Source organism: Anthonomus grandis, chromosome 5 (assembly GCF_022605725.1).
Source record: "Anthonomus grandis grandis chromosome 5, icAntGran1.3, whole genome shotgun sequence".
Lineage (NCBI taxonomy): Eukaryota > Metazoa > Arthropoda > Insecta > Coleoptera > Curculionidae > Anthonomus > Anthonomus grandis.
Window position 1 is genome coordinate 13,740,530 of NC_065550.1, and position 19,441 is coordinate 13,759,970.

General features: G+C 32.9%; 1 protein-coding gene and 1 long non-coding RNA gene across 2 annotated transcripts in view; one reads left to right on the top strand and one right to left on the bottom strand.

Annotated features, from left to right (window-relative positions):
- LOC126736578 (receptor-type tyrosine-protein phosphatase F-like) overlaps window positions 1-19,441 on the top strand; it is a 134,394-nt gene that overhangs the window by 51,878 nt on the left and 63,075 nt on the right. The window contains exon 5 of the mRNA XM_050440979.1: window positions 6,720-6,781. Within this exon, the coding sequence (XP_050296936.1) occupies window positions 6,720-6,781 (62 nt within the window). The remainder of the gene's footprint in view (window positions 1-6,719; window positions 6,782-19,441) is intronic.
- Window positions 9,194-18,723, bottom strand: LOC126736611 (uncharacterized). Its single transcript, XR_007660702.1, has 4 exons — window positions 18,472-18,723; window positions 17,811-17,945; window positions 9,732-9,933; window positions 9,194-9,682 (listed from the first exon to the last, which is right to left on the bottom strand). It is a non-coding gene; the product is annotated as an uncharacterized LOC126736611 (long non-coding RNA).

Below are 19,441 nucleotides of genomic sequence, written 5' to 3' on the forward strand. Positions count from 1 at the left end.
TATCTGACTTGGAATAAGAGAACTTTTTTTTATAGTTTGTTAAGAAACCTAGATGTTTCAATAACCTTATAGTTTCGGCTATAGCTTTTTCTTACACTCTTTTTAAGATCTTCCTAAAAACCAGATATCATCTAAATAAATCATGGATATATGATAATATGCATCCTTTATGTCTAGTATTGCCATAAAACAATTAGGTGTAATTAAACAAGAAACTGTTCTATAGTCTCTCAGTTTAAAATGTTCAATCTAAACTTGTTAAGTGATTTTAAATTTATTTTTAGTCAATGGGTTCCATTTGATTTTGGAACAACAAATATTGTCTTTTGAACCTTTGGACCTTCGAATATAAATTGACCTTCACAAGAATTTACCATTCCACTTTTGCACCTTCCTTTAACAATTATTAGAATTATATTATGTATAATATTTTTTTCATTAACAGAATAACGTGGTTCTGAAAGCACAACTGTTTGATTGGGCATTTTAAGAAACGGAATAGTAAGGCTTTTTGTGTAAGATAAAATGTTGTTATTTACGGAGAGTTTATACCATCTTCGAATAAAATGTCTTAGCCTGCCAGAAGATTCACTAACCATTAATATCGTTGATGTTGGCTCTACCTCTGAGCCTCTGTGGTTGGTAATGACCGGTTTTCTTCAGCTGGTGTGAAGCTAAATACCGGTGGGCAGGCTTTAGACTTTTGGTGCTGGGAACTCGATGGACGCGTCTATCCTGGTAGGTCCCCTTCCTCGTTAAGGATGGATGCTTGAAGTTTCTCTGTTTCGAAGTTGATAGTTGCTGGCTCTCTATAGTCCTCTTATGAACTTTTAATTGGTCACTTGCCTTTTTAAAGTCTTTTGCAGTCTTGATAATACTTTCAAGATCTTCACCGAAAGCTATTCACTGATGAGTGTATTTATTAAAGTATCCTTGAGATCTTTCTTTAAATTTAAAGACAGTAGTAATTCTCTTCTCGAAATCGACTCTGAGTGATGAACATCACTAAGCAGCCGACCAATATCATTAAGACAATAAATAAATAAATAATAATAAATATGCCTTTATATTACGGAAATAAAAAATTACAATGACAATTATAAATGCGGCGTGATCTAGCATATGGCTACTCTATCTAACCGCACACTTAAAAATAGTACTTCAAAATAATATATAAGTATATATAACCTTAAGCTATAAATAAGTAACTATAATTAAGCTTATAAAACAAAACGATCCTACACAGACATAATCATATCATACATTTAATCAAGTAATACAGTTAACTAAAAAGTGAACAAAAGAAAAAAAGAAAAAATGATCTGAGTGCTTTGCAGATCAGGAGGCAACGCATTATAGATTTTAACACCGGTATAGCTAAATGAGGCTTGAAATTTGGTAGTTCTATACTTTGGGACACAAAAATTTTTAGAATGACGCATATCACGACCATGCTACCAGCTTCTCATACAAGTACCTGGGGACTCTTCCATGGACAGTTTTATAAATGAGACTAGCCATATAAACTTTGAATCGTTCTTCCAGCCTAAGCCATTGAGATTCAATAAATAATGTGTTATATGGTCATATTTTTGCTTACAATAACTAAATTTTAGGCAAGCATTTTGTAATTTTTGCAAGCTATATTTATCTCTTTGAGCAAAGGCTGGCCAGAATAAAACGCTTCCATAACTGATCACTGAGGCGACTAATGATTGAGTTAACTTTAACTTAATGTTAGTTGATAAAATATCTTTATACATGTACAAGACTTTTAATTTATAGTAAGTTTTTTGTAAAATATTAGAAACATGATATTCAAAATTAAGTTTATTATCGATAAATATACCTAAGTTTTTTTCGCAGCTAGTTGGCTGCAGATTAACTCCCTGGACGGAGACATTCACGCACAAATCATTCCACACAGGAATCCCAAAAACCAATAGTTTTGACTTAGCAGCATTAAGAGCCAGCTTATGGAAACTTGACGCCTGCACAATAGCATCAAGATCAGAATTTATGTTCGCTGTGACGGTATTAATTTGATTAATTGAAAATTAGTGATAAAGTTGAACATCATCCGCATATTGATGCATGTTTTAAGAAACTCAAGAAAATCAGACGTGTAAACTGAAAATAAAAGTGGTCCCAAAATACTACCCTGCGGAACTCCCTGACCAATAACTACATATTACGAAAATACTGAGCCGAAACGTACTCCTTGCACTCTATTAGCCAAATAATCACAAAGAAGATACAAAGCTGAGTCGTGTAGACCAAAATATTTTTATTTGGCAAGCAAAATATAATGATCAAGAGTATCAAATGCTTTACTATAGTCTAATCAATGGTGCTGATTGCAGTAGCTTTTTTATTATCCATAGCGCAAAGAATATCATCGCATACATGCAATAGTGCTGTTTCCGTACCATGCCGGGATCTGAACCCAGACTGGGTATCAGGAATAATTTTATTATTTATAAAAAACGTTTTTAATTGCTGGTGCATGGCTTTTTCCAGTATTTTGGAAAGGGTAGTTAGGATGCTTATAGGACGGTAATGCGAGAGCTCAGCAGGGCTATTTACTTTGGGAATGGGTAATAAATCCGCCTTTTTCCATTCTCTGGGAAATCTGAATAACGAAAATGCCTTATTGATGATGTGTGTGATATAAGGAGCAAGGTAAGGGACTAAAAAAGAAATCATCTTAATCCCAATAGCATCAGACCCAATGGAGACAGACTTTATATTAGATATTATATTCTCAATATCAGTTTCACTCATCTCCCTAAACTTAAACTTGTTATCAACATTATTTGGTATTTATTTCATTATTAAGAGGTAATGTATTAGTTTTCGGAATACGATTAGTAAAAAAATATTAAATTGTTCAGCATCGATAACAGTATCGGAGTGAGCTGGTAACTTTGAATTTTGAGGTGTTATATTAAGACATTTTAAAGTTTTCCAAAATGAAGCCGGATCCTCTTTAAATTTATAATTTTGAAAAGATTTTTTTTCATTTCGATTTGCGCTTGTTATCATATTTCTAATATTCTTATATTTATTAAAGGAGTTTTCAGTTTTTAATTTTTTGTACTCTAAGTTTTAAAGGGTGCATTAATATTAAACACATCAATCACATTTTGCTAAAGAAAGGAAACCATTTCATCCACATCAGACATATTAAATATATCTTGCCAATGTATACTAAAAATGTCATTAAGAAAGTCCACAAAAACGAAATTGGAATAATCTCGATAGGTATGAAAGGATACGGGAGGGCGTGTTATTTGCAAGTTTAATTCGGTGTAAACCAAACAGTGATCAGAGATGTCGTCCATGTTGATTACTTGGACATCAGCCGACAGACCTGGATCTGAGGTAACAATAACATCAATCAATTTAAGTGCAATTGCAGAAAAACGAGTAGGAGTTCGAACAAGTTGTGCCAAATTATATTTATTGAAAAGTTTACTGAGAGCAGTACATCCAGGATTGTCGACTTGCAAAATATCCACATTCAAATCCCCATAAAATACTAAAAGATCAACTTCAGGCAAAAAAGTAATAATAGCATTCTCCAAATCATCAATACACGAATTAAGGTTTATGTTAGGTGGCCGGTACAGTGATCCAAAACATATGATCCTACCATTAATTTTAGTACGAAACTATAGCTGTTCCAATGCACTACTCTGGGGAGGCGTGTTTAGAATTTGAAATGTTAATGAACTATTATTATAATAAGCGACTCCGCCATCACGACCATCTCTATCTTTACGTATAATATTATAATTGAAAATATCTATGCTGTTATTTTGTATTGAGTTACTTAACCAGGTTTCTGATAGCCCAATTACATCGTACTTTTCAGCCCTTAAAAATTCACTAAAGCTGCCAAAATGTGAAAAAAGTGATCGGACATTAAAATGAGAAAATCAAAAATTAATTATATTACTTGCAGCAGCCATAAGCTAATATGAACGGTTTACACACACAAAACGCTGTCCGCCAATAGACAAACAAATAAAAATCGAATAAGTCATAGCCAATAGCCAATATACCTTGTAAGCATCTACGCAAAAAGGAAAAAAAAATCTTCCTAAGAGGCGATTCAATAGTGAACCCAACAGAATACACATTTTTAAATTTAACAAAATAATAAACATTCCCCAAAAAAAAAAACAACCGAAAAAATGTACCGAGCAATACATACATATGCGAAATCGTTATTTGGATCTATTAGAGGTTTGTCGCTTTTGTGTAACGTTATTTTTGAATTGAAAAATCACTTATACATATCTTTTGTGAGGTTGCTGGGTTCCAACGGAAAATCTTACCAGAAGTTGTCCAGACATTACTAGGGCCATACTTTTTCTTCGCTTCAAGAAATGCCTTGTATCTTTGGGAAGTTAAATCTTCAAATATAGATACTTGTTGATTTTTCAGCTTCTTTTTTCCCATAAAAAGTTCGTTTCTCTTTAAGTTGCTAGTGAAATCTACTATAATTGGTGGTGATTTTCATTATTGTTCTTTGGAAGACGAAATACGTAATTAATGTCCCTAGCAGTACATGAGACTCCTATATGCTCTTGAAGGAAATTGGTCAACTCTGTCGCCAGATTTTCGTTAACCTTTTCTTTGTAGCCACAAATTCGCAGGGAATTACGTTACAATATATTTCATATTTACCCCCTCTGCACTATCCGTGATTAACCAAGCAACAATGGAACGATGAAAGTTGAAGCCCCTACCTGGGAGTGAAGCAGTAACAGCCGTGTATCAGATCGAATAGAATTTTCTGGAACTGAGAAAGTTAATTTTTGGGGAATTTAATTCAATAAAATTTTCTGGAACAAGATATATTTTTAATTAGTTCCATCTTTGAATTATCCGGCAGCTCGGAACGTAAAATTTTAATCCACCGAGCCAGATAATCACTTTTCCTCTCTACTATTATCATCTAGGATACTTAACTTACTTATATTCAAATATACTTACATATTATTACTTTATACTTGTTTTAAACTAGATGCTAGTTCTATAGCATGACTAGGACTTTACGAGGCGGAAAAACCACTTAAGAGTAGAAAACCCAGTTAGGTCATGATGTTCACTCAGTACATTTCTTATATAAAAAAAAACTATTATTATCACCCTAGATAATAACATTTTCCTTCAAATAATAATAACTTGCAGTTAAAATATCGCAGATTTAAACCAGAGCCACCCTAGGCTGATAAAACTGCTAGTTATTATTGGTATTGTTACAATCACCCTAGATAGTAACCAATGGCCATCCTAGGCCCAATAATTTATTTTAGTGAAAAAACTTATCAGGAACAATGAAAGCATTCTCGATCAAGTCGATCTAATTAATATTACTTACACTCCGAATATAAAGATGATGAATGCTCACTCTCAGAAGTAGGAGATTTCCTATACCTCTTCTTATCACGCCTTATAAGGTTATCTAAACGGCGGTTTATTTTACGTACCACTTTACATAAATCAATTTATCCTTGATCGGTGACCTCATCTCGTTTTGGCGAAAATCTTCTAGTCTTCCTTGAGTGCTTCGATGAACTCATCACAAAAAAATCACCAACCTTTTTGACATAGAAAAATAAAATTGTTTACGTTATCAAGTTTAGAACTTGTAACCAATAGCGCACAAAAATAAAGACTAAATCAAATGAATGTGGTTGTGTCGGGAAACGGTAGGTGCATTGTCAGCGTTTTGCTTTTTAAATTTACTTTGAAAATTGTGGCCAGTTGCGCAGGAAACAAGGGTACTACACTATTTATTTATTTATGAGGCGAAGCCGAATATAATTCGTTTGTAGTGATGAGATTCATTAATCGTGTTCTGATCGCCACCATCACATAACTAGCGACCTATAATAAGTTGCTGCCTGGCCAAGTATTAGGTCGAAAACAATGACAATTACCATCTAAGTCATCTGTATAAAATATCGCTTATCACCATGCTAGTATAGACAATAATTTGTAAAATGGTAGTGCTGCTGATGATATGAAAAAAACGTTATGGGTCTTGAAAAAATATGAAGAGATACTCTAGTCATCTAGTGGTAGCAAACATGATTTGATTTTACAAAATTTAAAATCAAATCATGTCTCTGTTTAGACATCTGACTTATAGTCGTATTGTATTAAAATTGCATTGGATTTATAGTCCTGGTAAATGCCAGTTGATATGCTATTAGTGAATATGTTTATTAAAATCTACTAAATGTAAACTTTGCGAATCCCCCAAAAATTTATTCATTTTATTTCTTCACCTTGACTAGCTGTGATCTGTAATCCGCTATCATTTAATTTATTATCTATTTACGTAACGTGTATACTTCGCATGAGTTTGCTTATATAACTGCGTTTCGTTTTTCTATTTTAAAGTAACAACTAAGTGTTTTTTTTAACAAAAGCAGCTAGAGTGGGCATCATAGACTAAATTTGAACCTGACGGTCTCTATAATTAAATTATTGGCCAACGGGTGCCAATCACATATTTGGTCAGGGCAATTATTCCATTGTCACCCGGTATACTTTCAATCAAAAGATTATATACACTTAAAAAAAAATTTAAGAGAGTTTAAATAAAGATTAAAAATGTACATAAAGAGTCATTATTGATTTGTTTCCTTTATTTCTTAACCTTAGTTTGATTTATTTTAATTATTTAATCTTTTTAATAGATCTAAATTTGGATTACATAAAGCTAAGCATACAATCCACATCAGCAACTTTTATAATAGAGGTAAGCCACTAGTATATATAAACGTTATTAACACTTTACTAAAATACCTAAAAACGAAAATAAAATATGTATGCGTCATATTTTGGATTAACGTAAAGATTTTTTATAGTATTATGAGTTATTTCTCAAAACGTTGATCATTAAATAATTTGGCCACAGAATTTTATAAAGCTATTTTTCATGCCAAATTGAACTTACAGTAATTTTTAATTGAAGTATAATTTACAATATTTGAAAGCATAGTTGCCTAAGTTTTTTTTATATCAAAAAAAGTTGTTATAAGTTTAGTTTTTGCGGACATTTTGATACAGCGAGCATTCAAGTACTATATTTCAACGTAACGTTACCGGAGTTCTTGACCTTCTCACTCCCACCGCCTCTCCCATAACCCAATGTAATAAACGGACTGATCTTCCCTTCTGGTGCGTTAAGTAACACATCAAATTTTTGTATTATGTGCAGTAATTTTAATTTTGGATTTTGACTTATTCAGAATCGAAAATTTAGAAAAAATTAATTTATGAAATTTTCAAGATTTTACAAGTACTAATAAACTCTATACAAACGTGAATAAAAGTAAACAAGGCATGGCAAGTAGTAAAGGGGCATCGTTTGTCATAGATGGTCAACAGCTGAGAAGAAAACTCGGTTGCAACATAATTTGTACGAGATGCAGAAAAGTACACCCTCGAACAAAATATATGCGAGAACACTTTGGTGTCCAAAACTTACCCGCATTACGTCACACCGAGCTATTGTTATTTTTTTTTGTTATGCTTGAATAGACAAATTGATGCTGCTTACAATGATGGATCATGCTATAGAAGTTCCATACTATAGAAATTCTCCCTGATTTTCTAACTGAAACTAGATTGCATCATCTTATGAACTTATGGTTGGTTTGATTAGGCTTATTTATTTAAGTGTTGAAACAAACGTTCGGACGACGTTCTATATACTCAAATTAACACGAATTTTTACGCTACTGACTGCGCCAATATCGTGAAAACCAAAACAATGTCGTAATAATTATTTTAAAAAAGTTCATACATTTTAATAATGTATCTCTGTTTATAACAGTGAATAAGCATGGAAATATACTAGTGCTATTAAGCTAAATAAATTTCTCATATTACATGACTAGTATTGTCATGAGGTAAACATGAGATCATTCAAATTCAGGTTAAGTTTTAACCTCAAGAAATTGAGCTTCTTAACCTGAAGACCATATCATTTGAAAAGAAAGCCAAAAGGCAATTTTTGGGTACCTCTTCGATGGATAATCCTACGCAGGTCCGGTTCTACTAAAATTTAGAATATAACGTTACTCTACTTGGATTTAAGTTGCAGCGAGTACGGAAATGAGCGGCTAATCGCAAAAGGCAAAGTATTCAAATTACAGGAAATACAACGGCAACAGCTCGGTATCGAAAATGCCAATACCTAAAAAGTTGATCCTTGCGCATGGCGTACATGACCAATGACAAAGGATAGACCATATATGTATAAATTATTAAGTATTATATATTATTATTATATATAATACTTATGTATTATTATAAGTATTTATACATATATGGGATAGACATATATAAAAATCACTTTAGCCAGAGAGAAGAAACAACCTGATTCGAATAAATTGCTTAAAAATTCAAAACGAAGAACAGCTAACGCCATCTAAATATTTTATTCATATGTCGGCTGAACCTTCTAGGGGTTCTTATTTTTACAATGCCATTAACCCACTTTACACTAGGTGTCGCGATCAGTACTATTTTCAGACAATATTAAATTAAAGCCAAAAAATAAAAACATTACAATACATTGATTAATAGGCTCATTAAATCTCAATTTAACATCCAAGATTATTTTAGCCACGTTATTATATTTGATTAGTTAACCATTTACATTAACCCGATAAAAATTTTTGAAGGAGTTTCTAGATTGCATCCTTAGTCCATACGCTAGATAACATCCTGTATTTTTGAGAGGTCCGCGAGATATTATTGTGGCATTATGTAGTCTAATATGTATATATTTAAAAACGATTGGTTACCCGGCCATCGTTTTACATTTTTCGTACCCGGCCGAAAAATGGCCACTTTAGTTTTTATACAGGGTGGTCATGTAATCAGTAAAAATCACAAATGTGGTATTTGAAACTCTTACGTTATAGATGCTCTATATTTACGAAAGTTGTGCCTTTTTTTGAATGTGTAATGGAATATAATTGACAATAGAGCAGTAGAAGGATATAATTACTGTTACTAATATACAGAGTATCCAAAATATTATATGCAAGGCAAAATTATTTACACGGAAAAAAAAACTTAAATAGGTACGTAATTTTTTTCTAAGTAGTGATCTATCTACATGTAGTAGTAATTAAAAATAAATTGAAAACAATCATTTTGAAAACATTATATTTCAAATCGCTATTTACATGTCATAAGGATTTTTACATTGAGTTGTTATGCGACAACGACAAAAAGAACAGCAAGGCAATTCCGCTACACGGCAACAACAATTATTTTTACGTGCACATTTAGCACAATTGCAATTCGGCACTAATTCTTCGGCTGAAGGAAATATATTATCAGCAGATTTTGGAATAAGGATGTCATTTTCTAGCTTGTATCTAAACATCAGAGGACTCAAAGGCAATGTTTCTTCTTTCAAGCAATTGTTTTGGGTATAAACAACAAAAAATGCTCGTAAAATATGTAGTCTGATTGATGCACTCGTAGGTGACAATAGTGTGACAGAAAAAGTTTTGCCATGGTGATACAGCCAATATCTTAAATCATCAAATGTTTTTGATGAGTTACCTTGGCGAAGTACCTGAACAAGATACTCTTCCGCACGCTGCACTGAATCATCGACTTGAATTTCAGATGTACCCTAAAAATGTAATATTGAAATTTATTTTAAACAAGAATTGTAAGTTTACCTTTAGCCAAGTTACTAAGAAATTTTATTGGATTAGCACAAAGAGCACTACACTTGGTTCCAACTTTACTTGTATAATCAGCACCAGTCAAGTGGTAAAGAGCTGGAAGAACAGTACATAATTCTGGACCGTGACGAGTAGCCATTATGTGTACTGGAATATCTTTTTTAGTTGCCCCTACTCCTGCTCTAGACCAAATTTCCTAAAAAAAGCACTAATTTAGCAAAAGTTAAACATAGAACTAAAAAATTTTCCTGTACACCTTAAGCTTTATATGTTCTGAAATGGTATAAAGCCATAACTATTATATCAGTATCGGAAGACAATATACAGGGTGATTGATGGTTGATGGTACCTTAGACGTTTACGGAGAATGGAAAATAATTTTTTTTAGCTGATGATCTAACGATTAAAAATATTTTTAGCGATGCAGCATTCCCGCTTATACCAAAAAGTAGTAGCAACTTTGTTATTTTAAATGGAATACCCTGTATATTTTTTTATTTTCCGATCCGCTATCACTTTATGATTGGTTCTGTATAAGGTGTTCCTATACCTATCTTTAGTGGTTTTCGAGAAATTAATTATTTTCTTTATTTTTTGACGAAAACATAGATCCAAATAAATTTCTATTACTACGGCACTGGAACGCGCAGAACCTTGAAATTATAAACGTAATTTATGGAAGTATTGTACATTATTTTTCACTATGAAAATTTGTTCTACGTTATACAGGGTTGCTCAAAATTAGTGATTTTACCGCTAGATACAAAAATGGTAAATAGTGCATTTTTTTAAATGGAACACCCTGTATATTATAACATATTCTAAAAGGAAATTAAAATCCCTGTCTAAAGAGGTATTATATTCCTATATCGAAGTAGTTTGGTTTCGGAAATAAAAGCAATTTTCTGTAAAAATCGGAATATTTTGACATATTTGCTTTAGTTGGCCATGAAAGGTCATGATGAAACAATGCTATGCTATTGATGTTTGACAGTGACATTTAGTTGATTAATAGTAAATACGCTTGGGTGTTTTTTTAAAATAGTGACCTAAAAATTCATTAAAATGGAAAGAAATAGTTATTCAAATGAAGTTTTGATAAATCTATTTATTATTCATGGACAATGTGACAAAATTGTAGCAAGAACATGCAGAAAGTTCAAAGAAATGTACCTGAATTTACAAAAAATGGATAGAAGAAAATTTGTGCGAATACAAAATAACTTTATACAATTCTATATATAATAAAAGTCGTACATCTGCTTCTTCAATATTATTTCTTTGTAACATTTCTAGAGTACTAGGAGTACGTGATGAACCAGATGACTGACATTTGATGTTCAAAATTTGTTGCACTACAAATTCTTTCAACTCCTTGCCAATAACGATGACCATGTTGTAACAAATATTTTCGGATGTATGTTTGCAGTTTAATTTTGTTATCTTCAAAACCCCAAAATGTATTCTCTTGAACAGGTAATGGTACATCATCGGCAATCGTATGAATTGTAATGTATTCTTTGCCGTATCTTTGAAATCTTTCTCCCGACTTAGGTGATAATTCTAAGTAGCTATCGAATATAAAATCAGTTCTACTAAGATGTCCTTTTAATGTACTACTTATCATGTTACAGAAGGCAATAGCAAGATCTTGAAAGGTTAACAAATTTTTCCACTGCACTTTTCGGATACCCATCATAACGTCCACCATCAAACAGAATTTGTTTGAATTTGCCAATAAAGTGTATTCTTCGCCATCTAATACTTTGTGCAATTCAAAAAAAAAACTAGACTTTTATGCTTCTTTTTTCAAAACGCCTTCTTCTTCAAAAAGGAAATTTTCTTGGGTCGGTTCAAACCTTAAAAGTGGACTTCATATTATACCCCCGTTCTTTTGCTAAGTCGATAATACGCTGAGTTTCTTTATTTTGTTTATGTGTACTTTTTGATTGCTTTTTGGAGCCAGTTCCAGCTACTGTTTTGAACGATGGAAGTTTAATTCGGCTAATGGTGTCAGAAAGAGGTTTCGTCAATTTTTCAAATCTGTCCATTCGAAATTGTTCATAAGCTTTACAGCCAGTCTCAAATATATTTAAAAGAGCTTCAGTTATTCCCGGAGGGGTCTGCTCCCGTGTGACGATGTTGCGTAACGGTTGATTTTCTTCTTCGAACGGATTTACGCGCTGAGAAATATATTCAATCATTTTCTCAAGAAGTGATTCCATTCTATCGGTTTTTGCTACTGTATATTCATGGTGAGCCTTGAGTTCATAGTTATCATTTTTAATAAATGTTTTTTCCCTGTATAAATTACTAATAGCCAAGATCTCATGATCACACAAGTTCCCAAGCAGCAACAAAATCCTTCCTTCGAGTAGAACCAATAATTCCAGCTGTACCGGGTGTACAACTAAGAGAGGTCGCCGGCCATATCTGAGTAACTACTCATCGCACAGCGCAGGAAAAAAATTTTATGATAAAAGCGGCAAAGAGAAATTGCTGGAAAATATTAAGTTCGTACGATGACCGCTAAGGGGCGTAATACAACATTGAAATAGAAAAAATTGCTTTTATTGAAAATATTCAAAGTAAATATTAGAAAAGAATGCTGTCATTTAAAAGTATTATAAATTCTAAACATTTTTTATTTCAAACTTTTTTTTCTAATCTGTCAAATAATAGGTGGGGGAAGGGTTGAATATTTATATCTAAAATTCTTGATAACATGGGATTGGCCTAACGAATTTTAAGGAGCTTACTTTTGCTTTAAAGGATAATTATTAGGCTTTTATGTGGTATAATTACTTAGCCATTTTAGTTGTTTGTTGAGCGCTAGAGGGCGGTTTGTTTTAATTTGTACTTTTTCAGCGCTTTTCTGGCAAATATTAAATACAACGATGTAATTTTTTTCATTTAGGCTAAAAGAGTATGAAAAAACATAGAAACTGATGCAAACCGCAACTCGATATCTTATTTTATTCCGAAATTATTAATTAAAACGTTTTTGAACAATGAAATCTGTCGCCGCGCTGGCATTATTGCGTCACATAGTCAACAGTGAACTTTGAAAACAAATAAATTTGATAAATATTTTTGGAGCCATGATAAAACGTTTATGATCGATGTCAAATGTAACGTCGAAGACAGATTTTGAAATCATTTTCAAGTTTTTAAAAATGCCAAACGTAGCTAGCAGTGTATTTTGAGTTAATGCACGCATTGCAGCCCGTATATATGCCCAAAGATATCCTAACAGAAGACACTATAATCATAGAGTCTTTACCGGTTTAGCTACCAGGCTAAGAAATACTGAAATTATTCGCGGCAATATTCATCGAAGACGAAGGCGAGGGCGCATAGAGGCAAACGTTATAAATATTTTGGCATATATTGAAATAAACCCTCTCATAAGCATCCGAAATATTTCTAGGGAATTGCGAGTGTCCCTCGATACAGTAGAACATATTCTGAAAGAGCACAGGATGGTGGTGTAAACCTGCATAATCTGCATTATTGGGCAGAACAAAATCCCTGTTGGATTTGCGCCGAGACTCAGCACCAAGGCAGGTGGACTGTAAATGTGTGGTGCGGAATTATTGGCGGAAATATTACTGGTCCTTTCATTTTCAATCAAACACTTTCTGGTAATGTGTATTTAATTTATTTGCAAAATGATCTCCCTGTTACTGGAAGATGTTAATTTGGAAACAAGAGGGCAAATAATTTTCCAACATGATGGTTGCCCTGCACATTCTGCAGTTCAAGTTCGTCGATACTTAACCAGACATTATCGTTTGTAAATAGGAAGAGGAAGTTTTTTTCCTTGGCCTGTTCGATCCCCAGATCTGACTGTTCTAGATTATTATCTGTGGGGAAGGATTATAGATTTAGTTTTTGTCACCCCACCCAAAACACAGAACGACATGCAGGACCGAATACGCAATGCAATCAATTCCTTACCCACAGCAGAAATCCAGACAGCGGTTCTGTCAACGACGCAACGACTACGACTGTGTATTGAAAATGAAGGAAAACAGTTTGAGCATCTAAAACACCATTAAAAATATAAAACAATTTATTTATTACACAAATTTGAGTTCTGGAGTTTTATTTTTATACAAAAACATTTTAATTAATAATTTCGGAATAAAATAAGATATCGAGTTGCGGTTTGCGCCGGTTTTTATGTTTTTTCATGCTCTTTTAGCCTAAGTAAAAAATATATATCGTTGTATTTAATATTTGCCAGAAAATCGCTGAAAAAGTCCAAGGTAACACAAATCGCCCTCTAACGCTCAACAAAACAACTAAGTCGGCTAAGTAATTATACCACATATAAGCCTGATAATTATTCTTGAAAACAAAAGTAAGCTCGTTAAAATTGGTTAGGCCAATCAAAAGTTATCACCAATTTTAGATATAAATATTCAACCCTTCCCCCACCTATTATTTGACAGATTAGGAAAAAAAGTTAGAAATAAAAAATATTTAGAATTTATCATGCTTTAAAATGGCGTCATTCTTCTCTAGGATTCACTATGAATATTTTCAATAAAAACAATTTTTTCTATTTCAATGTTGTATTACGCCCCCTAGCGGTCATCGTACGAACTTATAAATAATTTCTAACGATTTCTCTTTGCCGCTTTTATAAGAAATATTTGTTTTCCCTCTGCTGTGGGATGACTAGTTACTGAGATATGGCCAGCGACCTCTCTTAGTTGTACACCCGGTACTTTGCTTTAAACGATTGATGGTCTGTTCTAAAGCTTGATCTGTTCCAACTGATGTAGATGCTGATTTACTGTATTTAACAGTAAATTTTCCATTCATTATATACATCAGGAGCCGTTTGGCCTAGCATTATCATGTCATGGAGATATACAGAAGACCAGCGGGCATAATTAGTCCGATCCATGACATGAAAAATAGGCTGCAGCTTTTTAAGAGTCTCCACGTGAAGTTGCCAATCTCCAGTACGATCGGCTCGTATCATATCCCTTAAAAGATTGATGAGTGATAATACATCGGTCCAGTATTTAAAAAGGCTCGATTCTTTGCATCTTTTAGAAACGAATTCGTTAAATTGTAATAAAATATTTTGTAAATCAATTTTAAATTTTCCGAACGTAATCTGGCCTTCTATCGAGTTTCCTTCAATAAACAGATTTTGTAAGATTTTAAGTGATGTAAACTCCTGCTCATACTCTGTTAAATTTTACTCATTGAAAAATGCTTGTAACTGTAATCTTTGCATAACTTCTCCAAGCAGAAAAAACCCTCTAACAGATCTTGCATAATTCGTCCCATTAAAGACTTGTTCAGAGGTGCCTACTCCGAAAGCTTCCGTTTCTCATTAGTATGGATTCAGCGCCACTTCCGCGTAAATATTTTCCAATGCATGCAAGCAACACTTTGATTTTATGGAAACTTCCAAGCATTAATGTTATATTTTCAAACTCTTTTTCTCGTAACAGTTTTATATGCCTTGCAATTCGGTAAACACCTTCATCATAGAATACTGGAAGATTCGTTTGATCTAACTGTTGTAATATTTCCTTAAAATTGCAAAGAGCAGTATACACTGTTGAGAAGTCAGTGACAGGATATGGTAAAACTGGCAGAAATCCAGTTCTATTTGTTCGTTACGTTTATCCTCAGTAATAAATGCATTAAAGGCTGGCCATGATAGAATCTGCTGTCTGCTCTGATTTAAAAGTATATTTCTAGTTTAATTGGATTGGTGCTATTACCTAATTCAGGTATATAGTTGTTTGAAAGTACAATAGGACCCGATACTTTGTAAAACGTTTTTAATACTTGACATTTAAGGTCTTCGTGAAAAGATCGAGAACAACCACATATATTGGTTTCTGAAATAAGCGGTTTTCCTTGCACTTTGTCATATTTATCTTAAAATACGACTGCAACAGTATCATGCGTTCCATTTAATCCTGATTCAGTTGCCTCGTCTTGATCAAAATTGTCAAATGCCGCAGTGGTAAAATTAGAATGGTTAAAATGCGAAGGAATTGGTACATTAGTTTTACACGATTCAACAGTGAAAGATGCCAGGCTTGTCCTACATCTTTGAACTTCATCATAAGAAATACTCATTCCTGTACGATTTAAGCTCTTAATCAAAGCACTACTTTTACAGGCACTGTGGACTGCCAATCCAGTCATAGTTTGTAAAGGAGTTCTTTTTTTCCCGCCATGTAACGTAAAATACATTGTTTGAAACAAGGCATTCATTTTAAGACATTTTCCTTTAGATACAGCTTTTTTACTTGGCTGGGCAAATAAGTCAAGTTCATCATCACTTTCAGAATCGGTGTCAGTAATATCGCCATAAAAGTGATTTTCGTTAAAATTTAAAAGTTCTGAAAAAAACGTTAGAAGTGATGGAGGAATCCGCGTACTATCCCATGAAAGTCTCAAGTTATTTTTATCACAGAATTTATCTCGTAGATCAAAATTAATCTCATGGAGCGATTTTCTGATAATTCTTGCTGATTCCTTAATAACATTCTTCGATCTTACTAGTTCTACAACTTCGTTAAGACTAACACTTGAGTGAAAAAATAATATAGGTTTATTAGCTTCCAGCGGAACAGAAAACTGTATTTCTTTTCCAAAAGTTTCTAATAAATAGTTTTTAATATCAATGTTTTTAACCGCCATTTCTAATGACAACTCACTATTTACCTCATTGCAAACTTCAGTTAAAGTAAACGATTCTCCAAACTTAAGACGCGGCCACAAATTATCTATAACTTTTGACATAATTTTTCTTTTTTGTAGATATTTGTCCTTCTTTGTCAAATCATCACGCTGTACGGGTTCTGTTTATAGATTCTTTAGTATTTCTGTTCATAAGAACGCAAACATTTAGAATGATAATAAATATCAGCTGCAAATATGGCTTCAACAGTTTTTAAATCCGCAATTCTAGTAAAAACTTGGTCTTTAAAGTTATAAGCAATTTCTACCAATGCTTCCGCCCTATTTTTTTCACAAATTCTAAACTTTTGGTAAATTTTACCTACCCAAATATTGCCACAGTAATACAATTTATTGTCTTAAGATCCTTATTTATAACCGATGTCGAAGGTCTACTAATACTAGGTGCACTTTTTGATCGTGTAAGCTTACTGTTTGTCACTGAAGAGGTTTCTTCATTTAAAGCCTGACTGTCGAAATTACACGTATTTTTTTCTTCATCCATGATTTTTACTGCTCTTTCCACTTTTTTTTTTCATCGTATAACTTCGGTAACAAGTGTTAGTCATGTGATAAAGAAATCGTGTACATCTTCGGTTACACTTTTTAGTCTTTCAAAAACAACATCTTTTCGCTCGCCAGATGCCCACCGACTCCGCGCACATCCATTAGTTTCACTTGTTAATTTAGCTTTGTTTTGTTGCTGACAAGTAATACACAAAGTAATATCTAATCCAGCTTTACGCCGCAAAGAAAGTCCAATTTTTTCCATAATTAATTATTAACCCGCGCGGCACTTGCTAGACAAAACAAACTAAACGTGACTAAACTATTTGCGTATGTAGAGAGTCGAGATTCAAGGGCGGCGTTGCCGGTGTTGCCACATCACATTTAATATATTTGTAAATTAATTAAGTCAAAACTTTTATTAATTTGTAGTTTTAGGACCAGAAATGGATTTTATTCGTTCATAATTGTAAAAAATTGATTTATACCTATATTTTACTATTATATATACATATATATGTGACACTAAAAGTGAACTGGCGATTAACAAAAAAAAAAAGTAACCGACAAAATCTTGTATCTAAAGCTCTAAAATTACCATTTCAAATGAGAAAAAAAATACAGAACTATAGCTAGCGTCTGTATTACCTCTCAAAAAGAAGCTTACATTTATTTGGGTTTAAATTTAAACAGTGGTCACTTTTCACACAAAGTCTTCGTGAGTGAGTTGAGGTAATAAGATATCCCATCACTAGCTTTCATGATGTTGTCAGGAGGAAATGAGAAATAAATAAGTATCATCAGCATATAGATGAACTAATGAATATATAAGTTTTTACATACCTGAGACGTACAATTGAAAGACGACAAGTTAAGGAAAAGTCAACCAATAAATCCTTGTGGCATGCCGCAGGAGAGAATCACAGCAGAAGCTTTCCATTAACTCAGTCGGTGAAGCCCGAGCGCTCTCCCCAAAACCTAGAAATGTTAGTATTGTCAGTAATAGATGGTGATTTAATTTATCATAGACCTTGGAACACACGAGGAGAACCAAGATTGTCAGATAGGTTCGATTATCCCGTTTATTACTTTAAGAGAGTAGTTGATATCCATTTTTGATATCCATAAAAGCTAATATCCATCTCTAATCTGGATCTTTCCAAACTCTCTCTAGTATCTTTGAAATGACAGTGAGAATGCTAATTTCAGACAGTTCATGAAGTAAAATAACCTTAGGTATGAGAATAAGTTATGAAGATGAAGGTCGTGTTTCTTTTTAATTTTTTTTTCTGTCTGGCCGAAGAGGAAAATGCTTTTGAGCTTTATAAAAATCCATTGCTACATTTGAAGGAAAAAAATACAAATAAGCGGTAAAATTAATCAGAGATTAAATGTGAAAACAAAAGTATCAGGTAAAAGAGTATGATGGTATGTCCACATGGCTGGTATTCAACTATTAAATATTAATAATTTTAACTGGCTAAATTCTCAAATGTTTACATACCCACTATGGCAGTACTCGTAGTTAAAGTTTTTTTCCTATTGCTTCTTCTTTGCTCTGACATGAGCTTGCTTGGCTTTACCGGTGCACCTGCGATCATGGTTAAGTGGTAAGAATATAGAGGGCCTAATTATAAAGGAAAAAAAGTGTAGCACGAAATTTATAAATTAGAAGATTTTAGCAACTAAACATTAATACACTCTTTATATTCAAAAGTGATACTAAAAGTCAAAATATATTAACATTTTTCCTTAACAAAAAAAAAACACAATTTAAAGAAGGAAATTTGAAAAAAGGAAGAAAGAAAAACCTAAATAAAATAGAAATAAGCGAAGTGATAAATTCCTAAATGCCTTTACTCATCTTTGCAATAAATTATTGGCTATATATAACATATAACGTATTTTACAGCTTTATAGAGGGTGTTACAAAATTCGGTGCAAATATTTTAAAAGCGTATTGTTGGAGTTAAAGGAGCTACAGCCCGCGCAAATTGCTTGAATGAAGTCGATTATTTGGATCACTGACTACAGTGATCTAAATAATCCAATAATGATCAAAATGACTTATACGTCAAATCTTTTGAAAACTTGCAAGTCCTAATTGTTTTGGGTCTTCTTGACAATTTAATAGTTTAATCGGGCTTAACAATGCTCCCCCTTCGTTAATCAGAGATTTTCTCGCAAACGCTTAATTATATTGGAAAAAATGTAATAAACAAACATTTTATATTTTTTATGGCTAACTAGATGGTGTTGCTAGATTTTTAAATTTCTTATAGGAAACATAGGATACGGGCCAACAGAAGGGTAAACTCTCCTAAATCCTTCCCTAAAATGGCATTTACACCATTTTTGGGGCGGCAAATAAAAAGAGCGCCCAAAAAACAAGAACACGCATATTTTCGCGGGCTGTAGCTCTAAGGGGGTGCATTTTAAGACACATATTTATAGGAAAAAAGTCCTATTTTAAC